General features: G+C 39.1%; 1 protein-coding gene across 2 annotated transcripts in view; it reads left to right on the top strand.

Annotated features, from left to right (window-relative positions):
- Nucleotides 1–662: 662 nt before the first annotated feature.
- The window catches only part of LOC121507545 (serine/threonine-protein kinase 4-like), a 64,536-nt gene continuing 48,536 nt past the window's right edge, over nucleotides 663–16,662 (top strand). The window contains exons 1-6 of one of the 2 annotated variants that reach the window (XM_041783966.1): nucleotides 663–1,049; nucleotides 11,063–11,143; nucleotides 14,540–14,668; nucleotides 15,351–15,465; nucleotides 16,116–16,280; nucleotides 16,471–16,638. In XM_041783966.1, coding sequence (XP_041639900.1) covers nucleotides 1,006–1,049; nucleotides 11,063–11,143; nucleotides 14,540–14,668; nucleotides 15,351–15,465; nucleotides 16,116–16,280; nucleotides 16,471–16,638 — 702 coding nt within the window. In that variant the 5' untranslated portion in view covers nucleotides 663–1,005. Of the gene's footprint in view, nucleotides 1,050–10,792; nucleotides 10,913–11,062; nucleotides 11,144–14,539; nucleotides 14,669–15,350; nucleotides 15,466–16,115; nucleotides 16,281–16,470; nucleotides 16,639–16,662 lie in introns of those variants that run through there. The other variant, XM_041783967.1, reaches the window with a different exon arrangement.

Here is a 16,662-nt window from a genome sequence, read left to right on the forward strand (position 1 = left end):
TGCAGATTTTTACCACTTCTATCCAGTTTTTGCCACCTTTCCACACGTTTTTTGCCTCTTTTATCCTGCTTTTTCCATTTTTCCCCTTTTTGGCAGTTTCTGTGCCATTTTCACCCATTTACACAGCATTTTGTCATAAAATGCCACTCTTTTCAGCATTTTTGCCATTTTTTTTACCTCTTTTTGCCTAGTCACTTTTACACTCATTTTTACTATGTTTTTGCTGTTTCTTGACCATTTTTGCCACCTGTTACTTATTTTTTGGTAACCTGTCACCTATTTTTGCCACCTCCTGCCCTTTTTTGCAACTTTTTTCCTTCCCAATTTTCACTTTTCTCCCAGTTTTTGCCATTTTATGCCCACCGTTCCCCCTTTCACCCATTTTTGGCACTTTTTTTGTTTCTTTTTGACCTTTATGCCACCTTTAATCTATTTGTATTCCCACTTTTAAGCATTTTTACTACTTTTCACTACGTACATTGAGACTCTTGCAAAGCATTTTTCAACAATTTTGCTCTTTGGATGAGCATGCTTGAGTAACGCTGCGCTACAGTATTGTTTCAGTGTTTTTGGCGCCCTTCAGCGCCAGTCTCCGGTACTGCAGCCTTTGTTCGGCCCGCCTCTCTCCACTCCTCTTCCTGGTTTTACTGCTGGATGTCACAGCCTGCCGAGCGGTGTTTCAAACAAGTCTAAAGTTGTCTGGACACGGGGGGAGGATGAACCCAGCGGCGGAGAATCGGCTGGGTGAAGTTTTTCCACATTTCAAATGTTTTTTAAGTAAAATATAAACGGTCGTTATGTGTGTTAAAGCAGCGGTTAAAGAGACGCTGTTGTAACTGAACGGGCTAGCTGCCCTGCTAGCTGCTGCTGCTAGCCTGTTAGCCGTTAGCTCACCGCCGCCTGTGTTAGTTTTTGCGGAGACTGTGTAGTTTGAAACGGGGACAAGATCGGTCAAGTTTCATCACAGACTACTGGAAGGACTCCGAGGGTTTCCAGGAGGACAAGATGGAGAACAAGGACAAAGTCCAGATGAGGAATCACCCTCGAAGGTAACGATCTGCTAAGGATGTTAAAGATGTGACATCCTCATTGATTTTATCTGTCTGATGGTCTTTGGATGATCTGAACAGGATGAAATAAGCATTTTAGTGTGTTTAGGAGAATGAACAACTTTTCTAAGCCGTAGAAAGAGTATTGTAATCAACTGACAATTAAATTATTACAACAAAAACATTTAAACAACTTCATTATCAGCTCATCTTCCTGATTTTGACAGGCAGTGTGAAGCCAACTTTACCACACCTCTTCATTAACATTAATGCTAATTTCATGCCATTGTCAGTGTCTCCAGAAGATAGATCATGTTGGTTTACATGTCACACTCTAACATGGTTGTGTAATCCTGTATAACACAGGATTACATGATGTTGTATCAGAGATGTGTAGCTGTTGTCTTGGGGTGTTGTGTCAAATCCCTCACTATCAAAGCTGCTGATCCTATTTAAAGCCCTTAATCTGTCTGTAAATCTAGATTTATCTGCTTTAATCTCTCTATGTTTAACTGAATCAGCTCAGAGAAAGTAGACATATATTTAAACATACATACATACAGATTGGTGTTTCTAGTAAAAATCAAACTATATCAATACCTGCTCTTATACCGCAGCAACAAAATATAAGACATAGACACCTAGTATTGGAGTATTGGTGGTGTTAACTGGTTGTTATCCATATCATCATCAATGTTGATGGGGGTCAGAAAGTGGGGATAGACATTGGGAATGAATGGGAACGGTGGAAAGTTAGTACTTTACAGCTCTAAATGGACCTGTACGCTGCAATTTTCATCAGAAAATGTCTACATACATTGAGTACTTTACAATAAAGGGATATTTTTCTGCACATGGATTTTACCTGACATGGAGCTGATCATTATCACAGATACCCAGTCCTGCAGATCACGTAGCAGCTAGACAGATGAAGAAAAACAAAAGTCTTGAGGAGTCCAGTACTGAGCTTAGAGCAGGGGCGTCAAATTCAATCACAGCAGGGCCCGGATTCAGGATTCAGGATTCAGGTCTAACCTGAGGGCCTAGCAGGGTCAACATTAAACCATAACTGTCAACCTCACTTTCACCAGTAATAAATATGGAAAAACAGCAGTTATGATAAATCATTTGGAAATACAAAGAAGTTAAAATGTTAAGTTTAAAGGCTCAAATCTGAAATAAAAATTCCAGTTTATTTTTTAAAAAGATCAGAACAGGATATTAAAAATAGAAAAATAATGCTTTTAAAGAGCAAATATATGAAGAGAAAGTTGAAATCATACATTTGAAAGGTGAAAATATGAGATCAATTTTGAAATCATGAGTTTAAGAGTCAAAATATGACTTAAAATTTTAAATTGTGAGTCTGATAGGTCAAAATATGGGATTAAAAAGCCAAAAATTAGGAGTTGAAAATGTTGAAATATGTGCTTGAATTCAAAATGATGACTTAAAAAGTTTAAATTATGACTTAAATTCAAAACTGGGAGTGTATAAGGTCAAAATATGATTTAAAAAGTAAAATTATTCGTTTAAAATGCCAAAATATGAGAAAAAAATAAAATAATGTTTTTTTTTAAAAGTCAAAATATGGAATTGAAAAGCCAAAGTAAGGAGCTGAAAAGGTAAAAATATGACTTAAAATTCAAAATTGGGAATCTAAAAGATAAAAATGTGACATAAAGTCCAAATTATGAGTTGAAAAGGTCAAATCATGAAATGAAAAGTCAAAATTATAAGTTTGAGTCGTAATCTTGAGATGCGAAATTGAAAATATGAGATAAAACACAAATTAATCCCCCCACCCCACACACACACACACACACACACCCCCACACACACACACATTCTTGACTTTTTATGAACTCTTTCTTACTCTTTAATTTTTCAAATTTTTATGACTTAACAAAGATATTTTAAATAATCAAGTTGAAGTTGACATTTGTATACAGGAGGAAATCTGCAGACCTCATACTGGTGGGCCAGTTAGAATACAAACATGATATGATCTTATGGGACGGATATAATCATTCCACAGGCCAGATTTGGCCCCCGGGCCTTGAGTTTGACACCCGTGGCTTAGAGCATAGCTGTGCCCTTTTAACCAGTGTTAATTTTAGCAGTAATTTTTAATTTTAGTCTCAGTCTTAGTCTTTAGCTTAAATGTCTTTTAGTCACATTTTAGTCATCTCCCTTTTTAGTTTTAGTCTAGTTTAAGTCAACAAAAACTCAAAAACATTTTAGTCTAGTTCTGTCCAAGCTTGCCTTTCCTAAATCTGGTACCAAATCATGTTAGTGTGTTCTCTGCACCCTGTCAAACCTGGGGTCCCTGCTTTCTACAGATCAGAGGCAGAATGGGCTCTATGCACGGCAGGGGGTGGCGTATTTCCGGTGGAAAATAAGGCCGCTTCACAACTTCCGCCCAACGATACGTGCAAGCCAAAATAGAATATAAACCCTCCTATACTGCCTTAATTTGTCCGTTTCATTGTTTTTTTTTTTTTTTGTTTGTTTGGTTTTTTTTTGGTTTCGATTGTTGTTTGTGTTTACTCTATCATCGTCGCTTGGCATCCAAACATGCTAAAATGATGTTTCAAAAACAAGTTGAAAGCACCTCTGGACATCGTTGCTGTGTGCTGCAATGTACATCTTCAGCTACATTTAACTCGTCATTGACAAGAGGTTTCTCTTTTTGTGAATGCCCCCTCTAAACATAACAGATGAACTAGATCCCCTTAGTTTAAGGGTCAGTCATTCGATCCTGTAATATTCTCTGGTTTAGGACAAAACAAAAACTCAGTGGCCCCTTCAATTCTCTTCATATTCCTGCAGATCTGTGTCGATTTCTGCATGTCTGAACTCTGAAATCTGAATTTTTTGTTGTTATTAGGTCTTCTACTGTACCATCCCTCTCTGTTTTCACTAACCTGGGAACCGTCTGATACAGGATACCGCTGTGAACGAATCTTGATTTCTCTGTAATTCCAGTGTAGCCGGCGGTTTGAACAGCGTTCACCCAGGACTCCTGTTTCCATGAGGCGTTTTTATGTAATCCCGTCTTTGACTTTGACATCTCCAGAGTAACACTGTTCACCAACTGTAGTTCAGTCGTAGATTAAAATCACACATGGCCTTCACTCTGCCTCTCTTCATGACCCCGAAAAATAGAAAAATGTTTTCTGGACGGTAGTTTTGAGATTGGATTAACCATTAACAATCTATTCCAGGAAATCTAAACGCTGATTGGATTTTGTGCTCATGTTTTATGCTGATATCATCAGGGGCATCAGTAGCCTTATAGGTTTGAGTTTCTAGACTGATGCTTTCGTTCTAGTGGGAGAGCCGAATCAGGGCCTTCTTTGTGTTTTCAAAGATCAACATCACACTTAGTCAAAACCTTTCTGTTCTTTCTATTGAAGCGTCTGAATCCCCATCATCAGTGTCCCATCAGTGAAGTCTCCTCAGACTCTTACATCTCTCCCTCTTTATTTGAGCTGTGCACTGAAATGAGCAGGCGTAGACGCTCCTGCATCTGTTTGATTTTCCAATCATTTCTTCTGGTTTATTTTCTGTCATTTTCTGCTGTTTTTTTATACACAGTGTATGTTTTGTTTGACAGCTGTGGATTGGCAGTTGGGTTACCATAGCAACAAGAGTGTAAAACCACAGGCTGAAAAATCAGGCCACAGGAAGAGTTTAGATAGTTTGGTATGTACACCTCATCTGAAAGGATGAAATGAAGAGTAAATAATCTATCAGTTTTATTCTTATTAAATTAATTGTTTCACTTATAAAGCACTAAAAAGGCTTGTGTATGCTTTTCCTATCAAAGGGAATTAGTATAAACTACTTAATAACTGCTCTAGCATGATTTTAGTCAATATTTTAGTAGGTTAGGACAGTCAACAGTGAACTATTTTACTTTTGGGGCTAATTTATCATCCTTTCTGGTATAAGTCCATGATATTATTGCTTCCCCCATTGGGTGAGTACATTAGGAAGTTAAAAGGTTAATCTTTGCTTAAAGGTTCTGTGGTTTTATGTGAAATTCTTTGGCTAAATTTCCTCAAAAGTTAACTTTTCCTCGTCAGTGGCGTCGTTGTAGCTCTGTGACCCACTGACCTCTCGGTGACCCTATGCTCTCGCTGCAGGATGAGACTTAATGTTGATATAGTGATGATTTATGATCAAAAGTCTGTGCATTGTGTTTTATTTTGAAAGAACCGGGTGTTCTATGCATGTGACTTCCTTTTGGAGCTTTCTGATCGACGGGTATTGACCTGGTTTGGTAGCAGCTGGCGATGAAAATGAACCTGCAGCGTGTCTCAAACGAAGCGGAGCAAAGTGTTGGTCCAGGCACGCACTGCAGCCGGTGTGGAGCGCTGGCTTTGGAAATGCTCTGATAGACAAGAGAGGGAGCGATGTGCTCAGCAGCACGATTCGCAGGCGGTTCGCGGCGCGTTCACTGTATGTGGGAATTGGAGGTTTGGAGGATGGAGGGGTAGATTAGTACAGCACCAGACTGCATAACCTTGATGTGTATTGTTTAGGACATTTTTTGTTAACAGGTTTAATTTGTACCATTGAACTCCAATGTTTCTGATGTTAACATTACACTGGCTTACAGAGAATAGAGAGAATTGCTCATATACATTAACTATTAACATTAGGACCCACAGTGATAGAACAGTATGGATCAAACTATTACTGTTTTAAATGAACGTCTTATAATGTTGAAAACGTTTTCCTATTACTCTGAGTATCATCAGATATATTAGGGGTGTCCAAACTATGGCCTGTGGGCCGAGTGTGGTCCTTGGTCATTTTGAATTGGCCTGCAAGAAATCCATAAATAACAAAATATATCCCACATTAGAACATACAACTATTTCTTTATTGCATTTCTTAGTTTTGACCAGGGATACACAATATTGGAGTTTATCCAATATGGATAATATATATTTATATATATATTTACAAATTAATTTTAGCCGATATCAATACCCATGTATGTGAAAGTAGTTCAGACCTCACACTTTAATCCTTAAAAACAGTGTAAGGACGAATAAAGAAACAAACTTCAGTCAGACACCTAAAGACACCTGAAGTCTAAGTAATGAGGATGGACACAGAAAAAAGAGGTCAGCTCACATAGTTCTGTTAGTTCTGCCTTAAACTCCCAAAAAATGGTGCATACAAACTAAAGGATTGCAGCAGCAAACAGCAAGCATGGAGCTCATTTCGTCCTCTCTCTCTCTGATCCGTTTCAAGAATTCCAAATCATATTTCTCTAATCATCTCTGAGCACCAACACTCCTGTAAAGTTATCCTGCTTGCTCTTGTTTAGGATGAGGAGATGAACCGTCAGTGTCTCTTCTCTCTGCTCCACCCTAAAATCTTTACCAGTGATTGGATGTTTGCTTCAGTAGACATTAATGGAGAGCTGTGATTAAGGCTGTTTTTGCTTAGTTTTTTAATGTACATTCACTTACTAAGCATATTGTTTGGTTACCTGTTGGTTTTAGAGATGCATCAAACATTTTATATATTGTGCTACAGGACTATCAAGCTCTGTATCAGCAGTGCTATTTTAAAAAAAAAGTTCACATACAGCCCTGCCTCAAGCCCTTGACACTGTTTGTATGTGTTAGTTCTAGAAATGAAACTGTCATGGGTTTTAATGATAACTGTGATAAAATTCCTCCATGGTTATCACACCGTTCATATTTTAAATTTCATTAAAACCATTAGTTATAACCAGAGTTTAGTATTTTTAGTAAATAATGTCCAGACAGCCTGGATGAGGAACAAACGTCCACAGGTTGATTGAAGATGTAGAACATGTCAGGGGGGAGGAGACGTTGCCGTGTCTCTGCTCTGGTTTTACCTGCATCACTCACAGTCACTGTCTGTAGGAATAAAGAGACAAAGATGGACCAGCCGACCTAAAGAGCCCTTAAGCAATAGGCTAAAGTTGTTACAGGAGGCCTTATATCATGTAAGAAATATTATTCTCCTGAACCATTTACAACAGCATGAACTCTAGAGTTGTCTGTTTTCCACATTTGACATACATCGGCACAGGTCATCAGTGCATGTCCCTTTTCTGCTGGTTGGCCGTCCCTGGGGCCCCAGTGTTAGTCTCACACATGACGAGACTTATGCACTGAATCTATGCCATAGCTTTTGCCATAGGTCAGTACAGCCCTGAACCAAACAGAGAGGCCGACAAGCCCCTCCTTAAAATGTTGAGATGTAAACCCATCTTAGATTTGGCTGTGTTTAATTAAAATATGTGCAACATGTGAGATCAGCAGACTGGAAAGAGATCTGTGCTGCCAAAGCTTTGAGAAAGCTGATAGTTTTTCTGTTCCAAGAACAAGTATTTTAAAGAAGATTAACTTCTGGAAAAGGCAGAATTCAATGCAAATATTTGAAATAATCAAACTTGAAACCAGATAATACAGCTGGAAATAAGAGCTGAAACTCTGCTTTGTAGTTTTTGGTGGGATAAAATGGCTGCACTAGATTAAAATTAGAAGTTAGTGTCAGTTTGTGTGTTTGTTTGCTGTCAGTGTGTCTCCGTTTGATGGAGTAGGAAGTGAAGAGTTCCTATTCTGTGAACTTATCAGAAGGATGACGGTAAAACACACTGCTCTCTTTTTATCAGGTCTGCTCACTCATCCAGAGTTTCCTCATAGAGTTTATGTAAGAGAGGAGCTTTTAGCCAAATTTAAGAGGTTTATGTTCAGAGCATGGTTATCATGTAGGTGGAGAATACTATATTTACTTATGTCCTAATACTACACACCTCAAATGTTCATAAAGATATTACAAGGTGAGAAAAAGTATTCTTCTAACATCTTTTCTGAAGCCCAAAGTTATACACCAGGACAAAGCTGATAAACAGGGGGGTTAATTCCTGTGTCGGACATCCCACTCTTGACCGTCCTAGAGATGATGATCTCTGACCAATCAGTGGTTGGCAGTTTCTCCATATCACATTTTAGTTTTGTCTTAGCAGAGTCGAGACGGGTCGATGTGGTTCTCCACGGTGGAAAAGCCCCAGTAAAGGAGCAGAGATGGTCTTCAGAAAAGTTTGTTGAATCAGCACAAGGAAGATCTTCATTTTGTGGCCAGAAATCCAAAATAGAAGTCATGGAAATACAATCCAGAAAAAGAGAGCCTGGAGGAGAAAGTGTCGGTTATTTAAATATAGAAATCTAAACATTTGGAGCATCCTGTCCTTAGATCCACACATGCATTTGTTTAACTTCAGAGTCCGTTAGAATGAAGATTATGGGCTGCTACAGTACATTAGCATTTCAATGCTATGCTCTCTGTGTCTTCTGTGGCTTGTGGATTGAAGTTGAGGCACTCTGAAGTCTGGGATGAGAGAGACAGAGAGTGAAAGACAGCGTAGAAGCTTCAGAGAGGGTTATATGGCCGTGGCTCTGTTATAAACAGACACACATAGAATGAGATGGCTGTTAAAACTTTAGGATACCCTCTATTATAATTCAACTTACAGGTTTAAGCCACACCCCTTTCAATGCTCCTTTAGCTGACTTGACCTTATGTAAACATTAACCTCATTGAAATGTAAGCACTCACTATATACAGCATGAAGAGTTACTAAAGTCTGGGCCCTGATTAAGGATGGGTGGTATGGAAAAAATATAACCTGACATGTCAGACTGTTTCATTTATCCATTTCATGGAATGATTTCACATTCATCTGGTAAACCTCCCTACAAAGTTTTGGGAAGGGCAGGATGTTTTGGAAGAAAAAAAGTTCAGAAGGTGATTGGATGAATGTTTTGTCTGTCACATTCATTATGGGCCAACCAGAGCAACCTGAGCTTGACAAGCAAGGTGGAGCTTGTTGGTGGATAAAAGTCATACTGAGGCCAGTGGGGAGAAGTGTTAAAACATCTCTGCAGAGAAGCTTCCAGAGTGACTTTTTTGCTCTTGTCTGATAAAACTGTAGTGAGACTATAGCTACATCTGAGCTAATCGCTACACACATGCTTATTCAGTTTGTTATGACTCTTCATTGTAGGGATGCATGATAATTGTCAGTACCGATAAGTTATCTGACAAGATTGCAAATATTTTGTAAAACTGTATTACTCTGATGATAACATTTTCACCCATAAAATAATAAAGGAACTTTTTGTACTCCTCATGAGACAGCACATTCATAAACAGTAGGTGGCGCTGGGGTGTGTGGCCCGTCGTTCAGCCCTAGAATAGAAGAAGAAGAGGAAGCATCTGCTGTGCAGACTAAACTGTGGCCTTACAAGTCTTCATCTACTTCGCTGTACTAGTGTGGGAGTTTTTCAGTGTTTCAGAGGATAACATGATTGTGTTTGTGAAACATGCTCTGCAAAGATCCTGAAGAGAAGACAAAGGTCCTCAAGTTTTAACACAATCGATCTAATCAGTCACATAAGAGTCGTCATCCTAATGTCGGGCTAATATGATGAAGCAATAGCTGCTAGCATTAGCTGCTTGCAGTAGGAGCAAGCCGAAGGCTAATACCAGGCCCAGCGTTGATTTAGCAGATGTTTGAAACTGCAGAGTGTTTTACAAAGAGCCAAAAGCTAAATCTATTAATGACAGAATCAATCTGCTGCTACTTCTTAGACATGGTCCTAATGTGGTTTTATTCACAGTCTGATCAACAATAACAGCAGTCTAACCAGTCAACAGCATTTTTATTGACATAGCAACACAGAAAAACATGGTCTCTCTTAGTTCTGGCTTTAAAATATCACAGCCGCCCCCACAAACCTCTCCGTTCACTAAGAATGACAGCCTGTTATTATTTACCTTGATGTGTTTTAGCTACAGATAAATAAGCAACATGCTGTTAGCTCTACTTTTTTTACCACCCGTGTTTTAGTAGGGAAACACCTGACTGACAGTTTGTCGTGAACTTTATTTTGGCACAAGTGAAAAAAATCCTCTCTAAAACCAAAGAGTGTGGGTTCTTAGTTAATGATGTACCTTGTTTGGTACGAGTTAAAGTAAAAAATTATAGATAACAGCTGTGAAGACAGAACTGTTCTTTGTTTTTTAAATATCTCTGCTCTCTATATATTAACCTCTCTTACCCCTAAATGTGCATTAATACAAAAAAATAAAGTTTTCTTTGAAATCAACAATCAGAAAACAAAAATATCAGTTCTGATCAGCTATTGGCCATCAGGAGTAGGACATTATTGATTATCGTATTAGTGAAATATATACTTATCATGCATCACTACTACATTGACCATAGGTCATGTCTGCTTGTCTGGCTCGTTGTCTCCACATGCCAATCTTTGGATCCTTTGTCCTCAGTTTAACAATAACGGCAAGAATTGGCTCCAGCCTCCTGAGATCCAATTTAGGATGAGCAGTTTAGATAATGGATGCATCAAAACATCAACAGATGAGCTGAATTTCTCAAAAACCCAGAAATGAGACTGCAGGTTCATCAGAAACATTAGTGAGAGCAGCAGTTTCTCTTTGTTTTCCTGTAGTCATCCTAAATCTCTCCAGTCACCCACTGCATCTAGGACACGTTTGGATCTATTTTTATTTCACACTGAGACTATTTCTGTCTCCTCTTTTAAGTTTGGTAGTACTTTGTATTAGAAGAGGAGGCTGCACCCAAAAGAGGGATGAGTCAAATTTGTATCTGCGTTTTATTTATTAAGCCGTCTGGTCCTGACCTTACACAGGAAAGAAGCCATCAGATCACGAGTTATTTCTCTTGCCAAAAGCTGCCTCAAGAAGAAAAACAAGAGAGCCCTGCCTTAATTTTTCCAAAAGGTTGCCTTTAAGACATGTGCAGGACTTTGTTTGAGATTTTGGTAATTAAAATACCAAATATGGCTGCTAGGACTTGTTTTTTTGTCACTGGTATAGAAACAGGTGTTATTATCATTTAATCTCTCCTGGTATTGAATCAAAGTTTGACTTCTTGTATTGTGATGACCCTAATCGTTCCTGTGTGCTTACAGACAGTTGAAGAAGCTGAGTGAGGACAGCCTCACCAAGCAGCCAGAGGAAGTCTTTGATGTCCTGGAGAAGCTGGGTGAAGGGTGAGTCTGAGAGACCGTGGTTGACACCATGCGGTCCTTATTTATGTCTGACTGTATTCAAATCACATTTATATTAATCCATTCTTCATTCCTCTTTCTGTCCTCTCTACTTTCTCTGTTCCTCGTTCTCTCTCTCTCTTTCTCTGCCTCATTTCTCCCTCTCGTTGTTTGGCTCCTCCCTCTCTGGTGCCAATCAACATAAACATTGCCTCTTCACATCCTGTTTCTCAACGCACTTCCTGTTCTAAGCGGCTGATTGACTTTGTGTCTGCTTGTTTCGGCGGTAACTTTCCTCCCAGACTCTCTCTGAAGTTTTTTTCGAGACAGAAGCAAATCATCACCAAACTGTTCTGTGACACTTAAAGGACTATTCAAAAACTTTTTCTTAGAAGAGAAACAACAAATTTCAGATAGACATAACATAAAAAAGATGAATTAACAGCCTTAAGTAACATTACTTTATGGTCAAAAATTTCAAAATTCAACCTCAAAATTTTAATTTATAAAACAGTCTAGTTTTATTTGGGTCCATGGCTCATACGATGGTAAAGAAGGAAAATTCTACCAAAGGCAGAGCAGGCTGGAGAAGTTTTATCCTTTACGGATCAACAGCTGAAGACTTTCTGCCCTAACGCCACAAATAGATGACCCCTGACTCTGTGGGTTGGCCACAGACACAGGTTTCTCAAGAACGTTTTGAGGGATATCCTCCAAACTTGTCCACTACAACCCAAGGATGATTCAATTAAGGTATGGAGGCCAAAGGTCAAGGTCATGAGCCTCATATTCATGCCTTTCTTTAAAGCTTGTCTTATGAACATGATGTCAGGAATAATTTGAAGGATTTTACTCAAACTAACAAAAATGTCTTGTCTAACTGAATCTGAATAAATGTAATTTTATTTTGAAATTAATTAGTGGACATTGTGTTCGCTTACATAAATGGGAACTCTCTCTGATATTAAATAAGTGTTAGTTAAAAAAAACATCCAAAAAATTGAAATGGGGAAAAAGTAATTTTGGGAAAAAAATTCATTGATTTCCTAGGATCCCGGTGACTGTTTATATCAGCATACAAACAGATAAGTTTCTGTAGTTTTAGTCTGAAGTAGTTTTTGGATGAAGTCTTTCTCAAAGGCCGGCCACACACTTGACGATTTCCAAATCTTAAAGACCCTGTAAAGTGAAAATAAATCAGTATTTAGGTTTGTTGTGTGACAGCTCACTGTGTTATGCATCCCCAGGTCAAATAGTCAAATAAAACCTCTCCAAGTTTATAAAATTAAGCGTCAAAATCATGAAAAATGAGGCAGTAAAATCTGCTCCAGGATGGTGTGGGCGTGTCTGTTGAATGAGCTGAAGCCACGCCCACTCAGGAGAAATACGATTCTCTCAGATTTAAAAAATGTTACAATCTGAACTGAGGAAAGCACTCACGCCATAGTTCTGCCTCTTGACCTTTTGTTGACCTTAGCAGAAGAGACAAAGTCAGTTTTCTGGCTCAAATCTCAGGTAGTGACATCAGCTAACAACAGACTGGACTGAGATGAACTGCTCTGTGATTTTAGATTGTAGTGTTAGAGGGGCGGTATCATTCCCCACTAGGGGCTCATGAGATCACCAGTCTACATATTGGCCCCGCCCACATTAAACCCAGCCTGGAAAGAGGTGAAAAACTTTCTAACAGTCTAAATCCAGAATTCAGTCACGTGTAGATCTCAGTGTTTTCACGTTTACAGCAACCAGATTCCAACATCTCTAGAGTGTTCAGACACAAATTTTGAGTCTAGATAACTCAGCCAGACTCAGATCACTGGAGACCACACACCTCCTGACCTGCCAGCGACCTCGCGTGATCACGTCAAACACAGATGTCTGTTGATACTGTCTTCCTGTCCCTCCGCAACAGGCTGTCCTGTCCTGTGTTAGACATGCAGCAAAAATCATGAAACAAGGGAAAGACTCAGGGTGAAATCCTGGATGAATGGAGCTACAGCTGATGAAATGAAGAAAAAGTTAATTTGTTCATCCTTAAACTTTAGATTGTGTTTTTAAGGACAGAAGTTTTCAGTCTAAACTAAATTTAAATATAAGTATCAATACTGGTATCAGCTCAGATTAATTAGCAAATCTAACATGGTGCATCCCTAAATGCATCTGCTTGTTGGTCCCTTCATGTGCTCCTGCAGCCTGGAATCTTCTGCAGGAAAATGTACTGTATGGCTGTGTCTGAAACCACTTACTCATTCCCTACTCCCTATCCACTGTACAGTAAGCAGCTTATAGTGGACTATAGTGGACTCAACTGCAAAACACAAAAAGGATTTTGGACACTGCTCTGGCTGCAGGAAATGACATCATTGCCGTCCCACAATTAAAATGTTAGCAACAACGGCTCTTATTTCGATGACAATGGCTGAGGATCGAAATTAACGGTAGAATTTCACTGAAAACTGACCCTAAATGTGATGTATTTTCCCCCCAAAATAAAAATAATAATAGATAAAAAGCTTGTGTCTTCAGTGGCAAAGTAGTGTACATTTCTGTGTGTAATGTAACTTATTTTTGCATAAAGATAATGGTCTCATGTCTTGTAATCCTCAGAAATACTGCGTTTAAAATCCTCAAAATTTTCTTACAGATTTGGTTAAAACCAACAAACAAAAAGTATAAAATAAAGTTTTCATGTGTTCCTGTGCTCCTCTCAGCCGTCCGTCATGTTTGAGAGCAGTGACCACTAAGCATGATGGTAAATATTACTGGGCTAGTGACAACGGTTGTTCACTACTTTTCAAAATGCATTGTGGGATAGAATGAGTGCACTACTCAGGATTCAGATTCAGGATTTTATGTTTTAATGTTTCATGTTTGTAACTCTGTGAATGTGCGGCTGCTTGTCTTGCCACACTCTTGTAAATGAGATCTCAGTGAGGCTTTCCTGGTTAAATAAATCTAAATACATGTCAGCCCTGTGACTGACTGGCGACCAGTCCAGGGTCTACCCTGGCTCTCGCCCAATGACAGCTAGGATCAGCTATAGTCCCCTGTGACCCCAAAGAGACGAGCAGTATAGATAGCTAATGGATGGATATTGACTGTAAAATTTGGCTGTCTGATGTATGAGTTCGTGCAGTTCAAAGCAGAATCAACAGACCCACCTCTTCTCTCCTCATTCCTTAAATTCTAAATGTGCTCTAAGGACTAAAATGTAGGTCTGAACTACAGCTATCTTTTTAACACTTGAGAGGAATAAGCACTTTATCATGATTGTCTCAAGGAACTATCCTGCTGTTAAACCTGCCGTTTAACTGGGAGAATTATTTCCAATAAGTTCATGCACATACAGAGGTAAAACAAACAGCTGTCACATCGTATCAACCCTCTGTGTCTTTGCAGGTCTTATGGCTGTGTGTTTAAAGCTCATTATAAAGAGACCGGGGAGATTGTGGCCATCAAACAGGTTCCTGTAGAGTCTGATCTGCAGGAGATCATCAAGGAAATCTCCATCATGCAGCAGTGTAACAGGTACGTCCGGATTGGTTGTGATGCTGCAAGAAGATTTATAGTTAAGTTCTGACTTTAAAAAAATTGAATTTCCCACAAACAGAAATTCCCTTCATGTACAGACCAAGAGGATATTAACTAAAAAGGTACAGAAGCAATGCAGTTGATGAAGGATTTATTCTGGGATGTTGTTGTTTTTAGATAGGACAGTGGATGGAGAGAAAGTAGGAAAGGACGTGTGTGAAATGAGCCAAAGGTTGAAGGATGATAGCCTCCTCAGCATCAGCCCTTCTTCAGCTGAAGATCAAAATGCAAAAACAATTTAATTATTTTTGACGACAGATGTTTCTTTTAAGTTTTTAATTAACTTTTTTTTTGTGTCCAGGACAAGCTGGAGGAAACATTACAGCAAACGGTTCCTGTTACAGTAGGGACTCCAGTTCAGGGTTTCCATGGATCCTTAAAAAGTCTGAATTGGATTTTGAGGTTTAAGGCCATGAAAAAGGCTTAAAAAGTCTTAGTTTTTTCATTAGATCAGTAACTACATCATATAATAGAATTTGAACTAATTTAGACTCATGACATTATGTTGATGGAACGTGGGGGTCGGCTGAATGAAAATGGTTTTCTTTTAGCTACAAAAGATTAAATCATATTTGGTATTGTCTTAACTGTATCCTCCTGATTTTTTTTTTCTCTTCAGTCCACATGTGGTGCGGTACTACGGCAGCTACTTTAAAAACAGCGACCTGTGGATCGTTATGGAGTACTGTGGGGCAGGATCAGTGTCTGATATCATCCGAATACGCAACAAGACGGTAAGTCGGTTACTTAATTTACTTCTGAATATTGAGGATCAGTGTTTCCCTAGGTTTCTTCTGTTAGTAGTGATTATATTTACTTTTCTAAAATTAAAAACTACAGCCTGCTGTACAGGAGTCATGTGTTCACTTTCATTCCACTCCTTCTTAAGTCATGGCAAAAAAGTACTCCCAACATCTGGGTCTGCCTGCCTGTAATGCCAGGACAGCAGTAAGATGAAGGATGGAGGCATAACTGTTACCCTGATAAAGTCAGACCTTTTCTCAAATTTCCTTAATCCAAGAGAGAAGCTCATCAAGATGACACTGTACACCACTCTCTCCATCTCATCATAGGTTGCCCATCAGCGATCTATCTACATGATTTAAAATAGGGGATTTTTAGGCTGACTCAAAATAACATTGATTCAAAAATGGATGTGATGGTCTACACCATTCATAGCCTATTTTTGCACCTTAACAGCAGTGAGCTTTTTTCAACATGCCTATTAAACTGTTAGAAGTCAGCAGGTGAACACAATCTCTCCTGGTATCCTGAAAGTTTCAGAGCAATGGCTGCCACCCCAAATTTTTGGTAGAGGAAACACTGAGAAATGTTGACATGTCTCTTATAATGAATTCCTTTCCATGTGTGTCTCTGTGAGTAGCTAACAGAGGAGGAGATAGCCACCATCCTGCAGTCCACTCTGAAAGGTTTGGAGTATCTGCACTTTATGAGGAAAATCCACAGAGACATCAAGGCTGGAAACATCCTGCTAAACACGGAGGGTCAGGCCAAACTGGCCGACTTTGGAGTTGCTGGACAACTCACAGTGAGTCCACATTAAATATACTCTTTAAATATGTTATTTCACATTAATTTATTCTTCTCAGTCTTACTGAATGGCTTAAAATATTGTTTGAAAATGTGTTTTTGATAGAAGTGAGAGCATAAAATCCTGTCTGATAGTCTGATAGTAGATGAACTGATGAATCGGTTTAACATCATTTGGCTCTCATCAGGACACCATGGCGAAGCGTAACACCGTCATTGGCACGCCGTTCTGGATGGCTCCAGAGGTCATACAGGAGATTGGATACAACTGTGTGGCAGACATCTGGTCTCTGGGAATAACAGCGATAGAGATGGCTGAGGGGAAGCCGCCGTACGCTGACATACATCCCATGAGGGTGAGAGGCTGTACCACGGCTTTG

The sequence above is a fragment of the Cheilinus undulatus genome, linkage group 3 (assembly GCF_018320785.1).
Source record: "Cheilinus undulatus linkage group 3, ASM1832078v1, whole genome shotgun sequence".
NCBI classification, from domain to species: domain Eukaryota; kingdom Metazoa; phylum Chordata; class Actinopteri; order Labriformes; family Labridae; genus Cheilinus; species Cheilinus undulatus.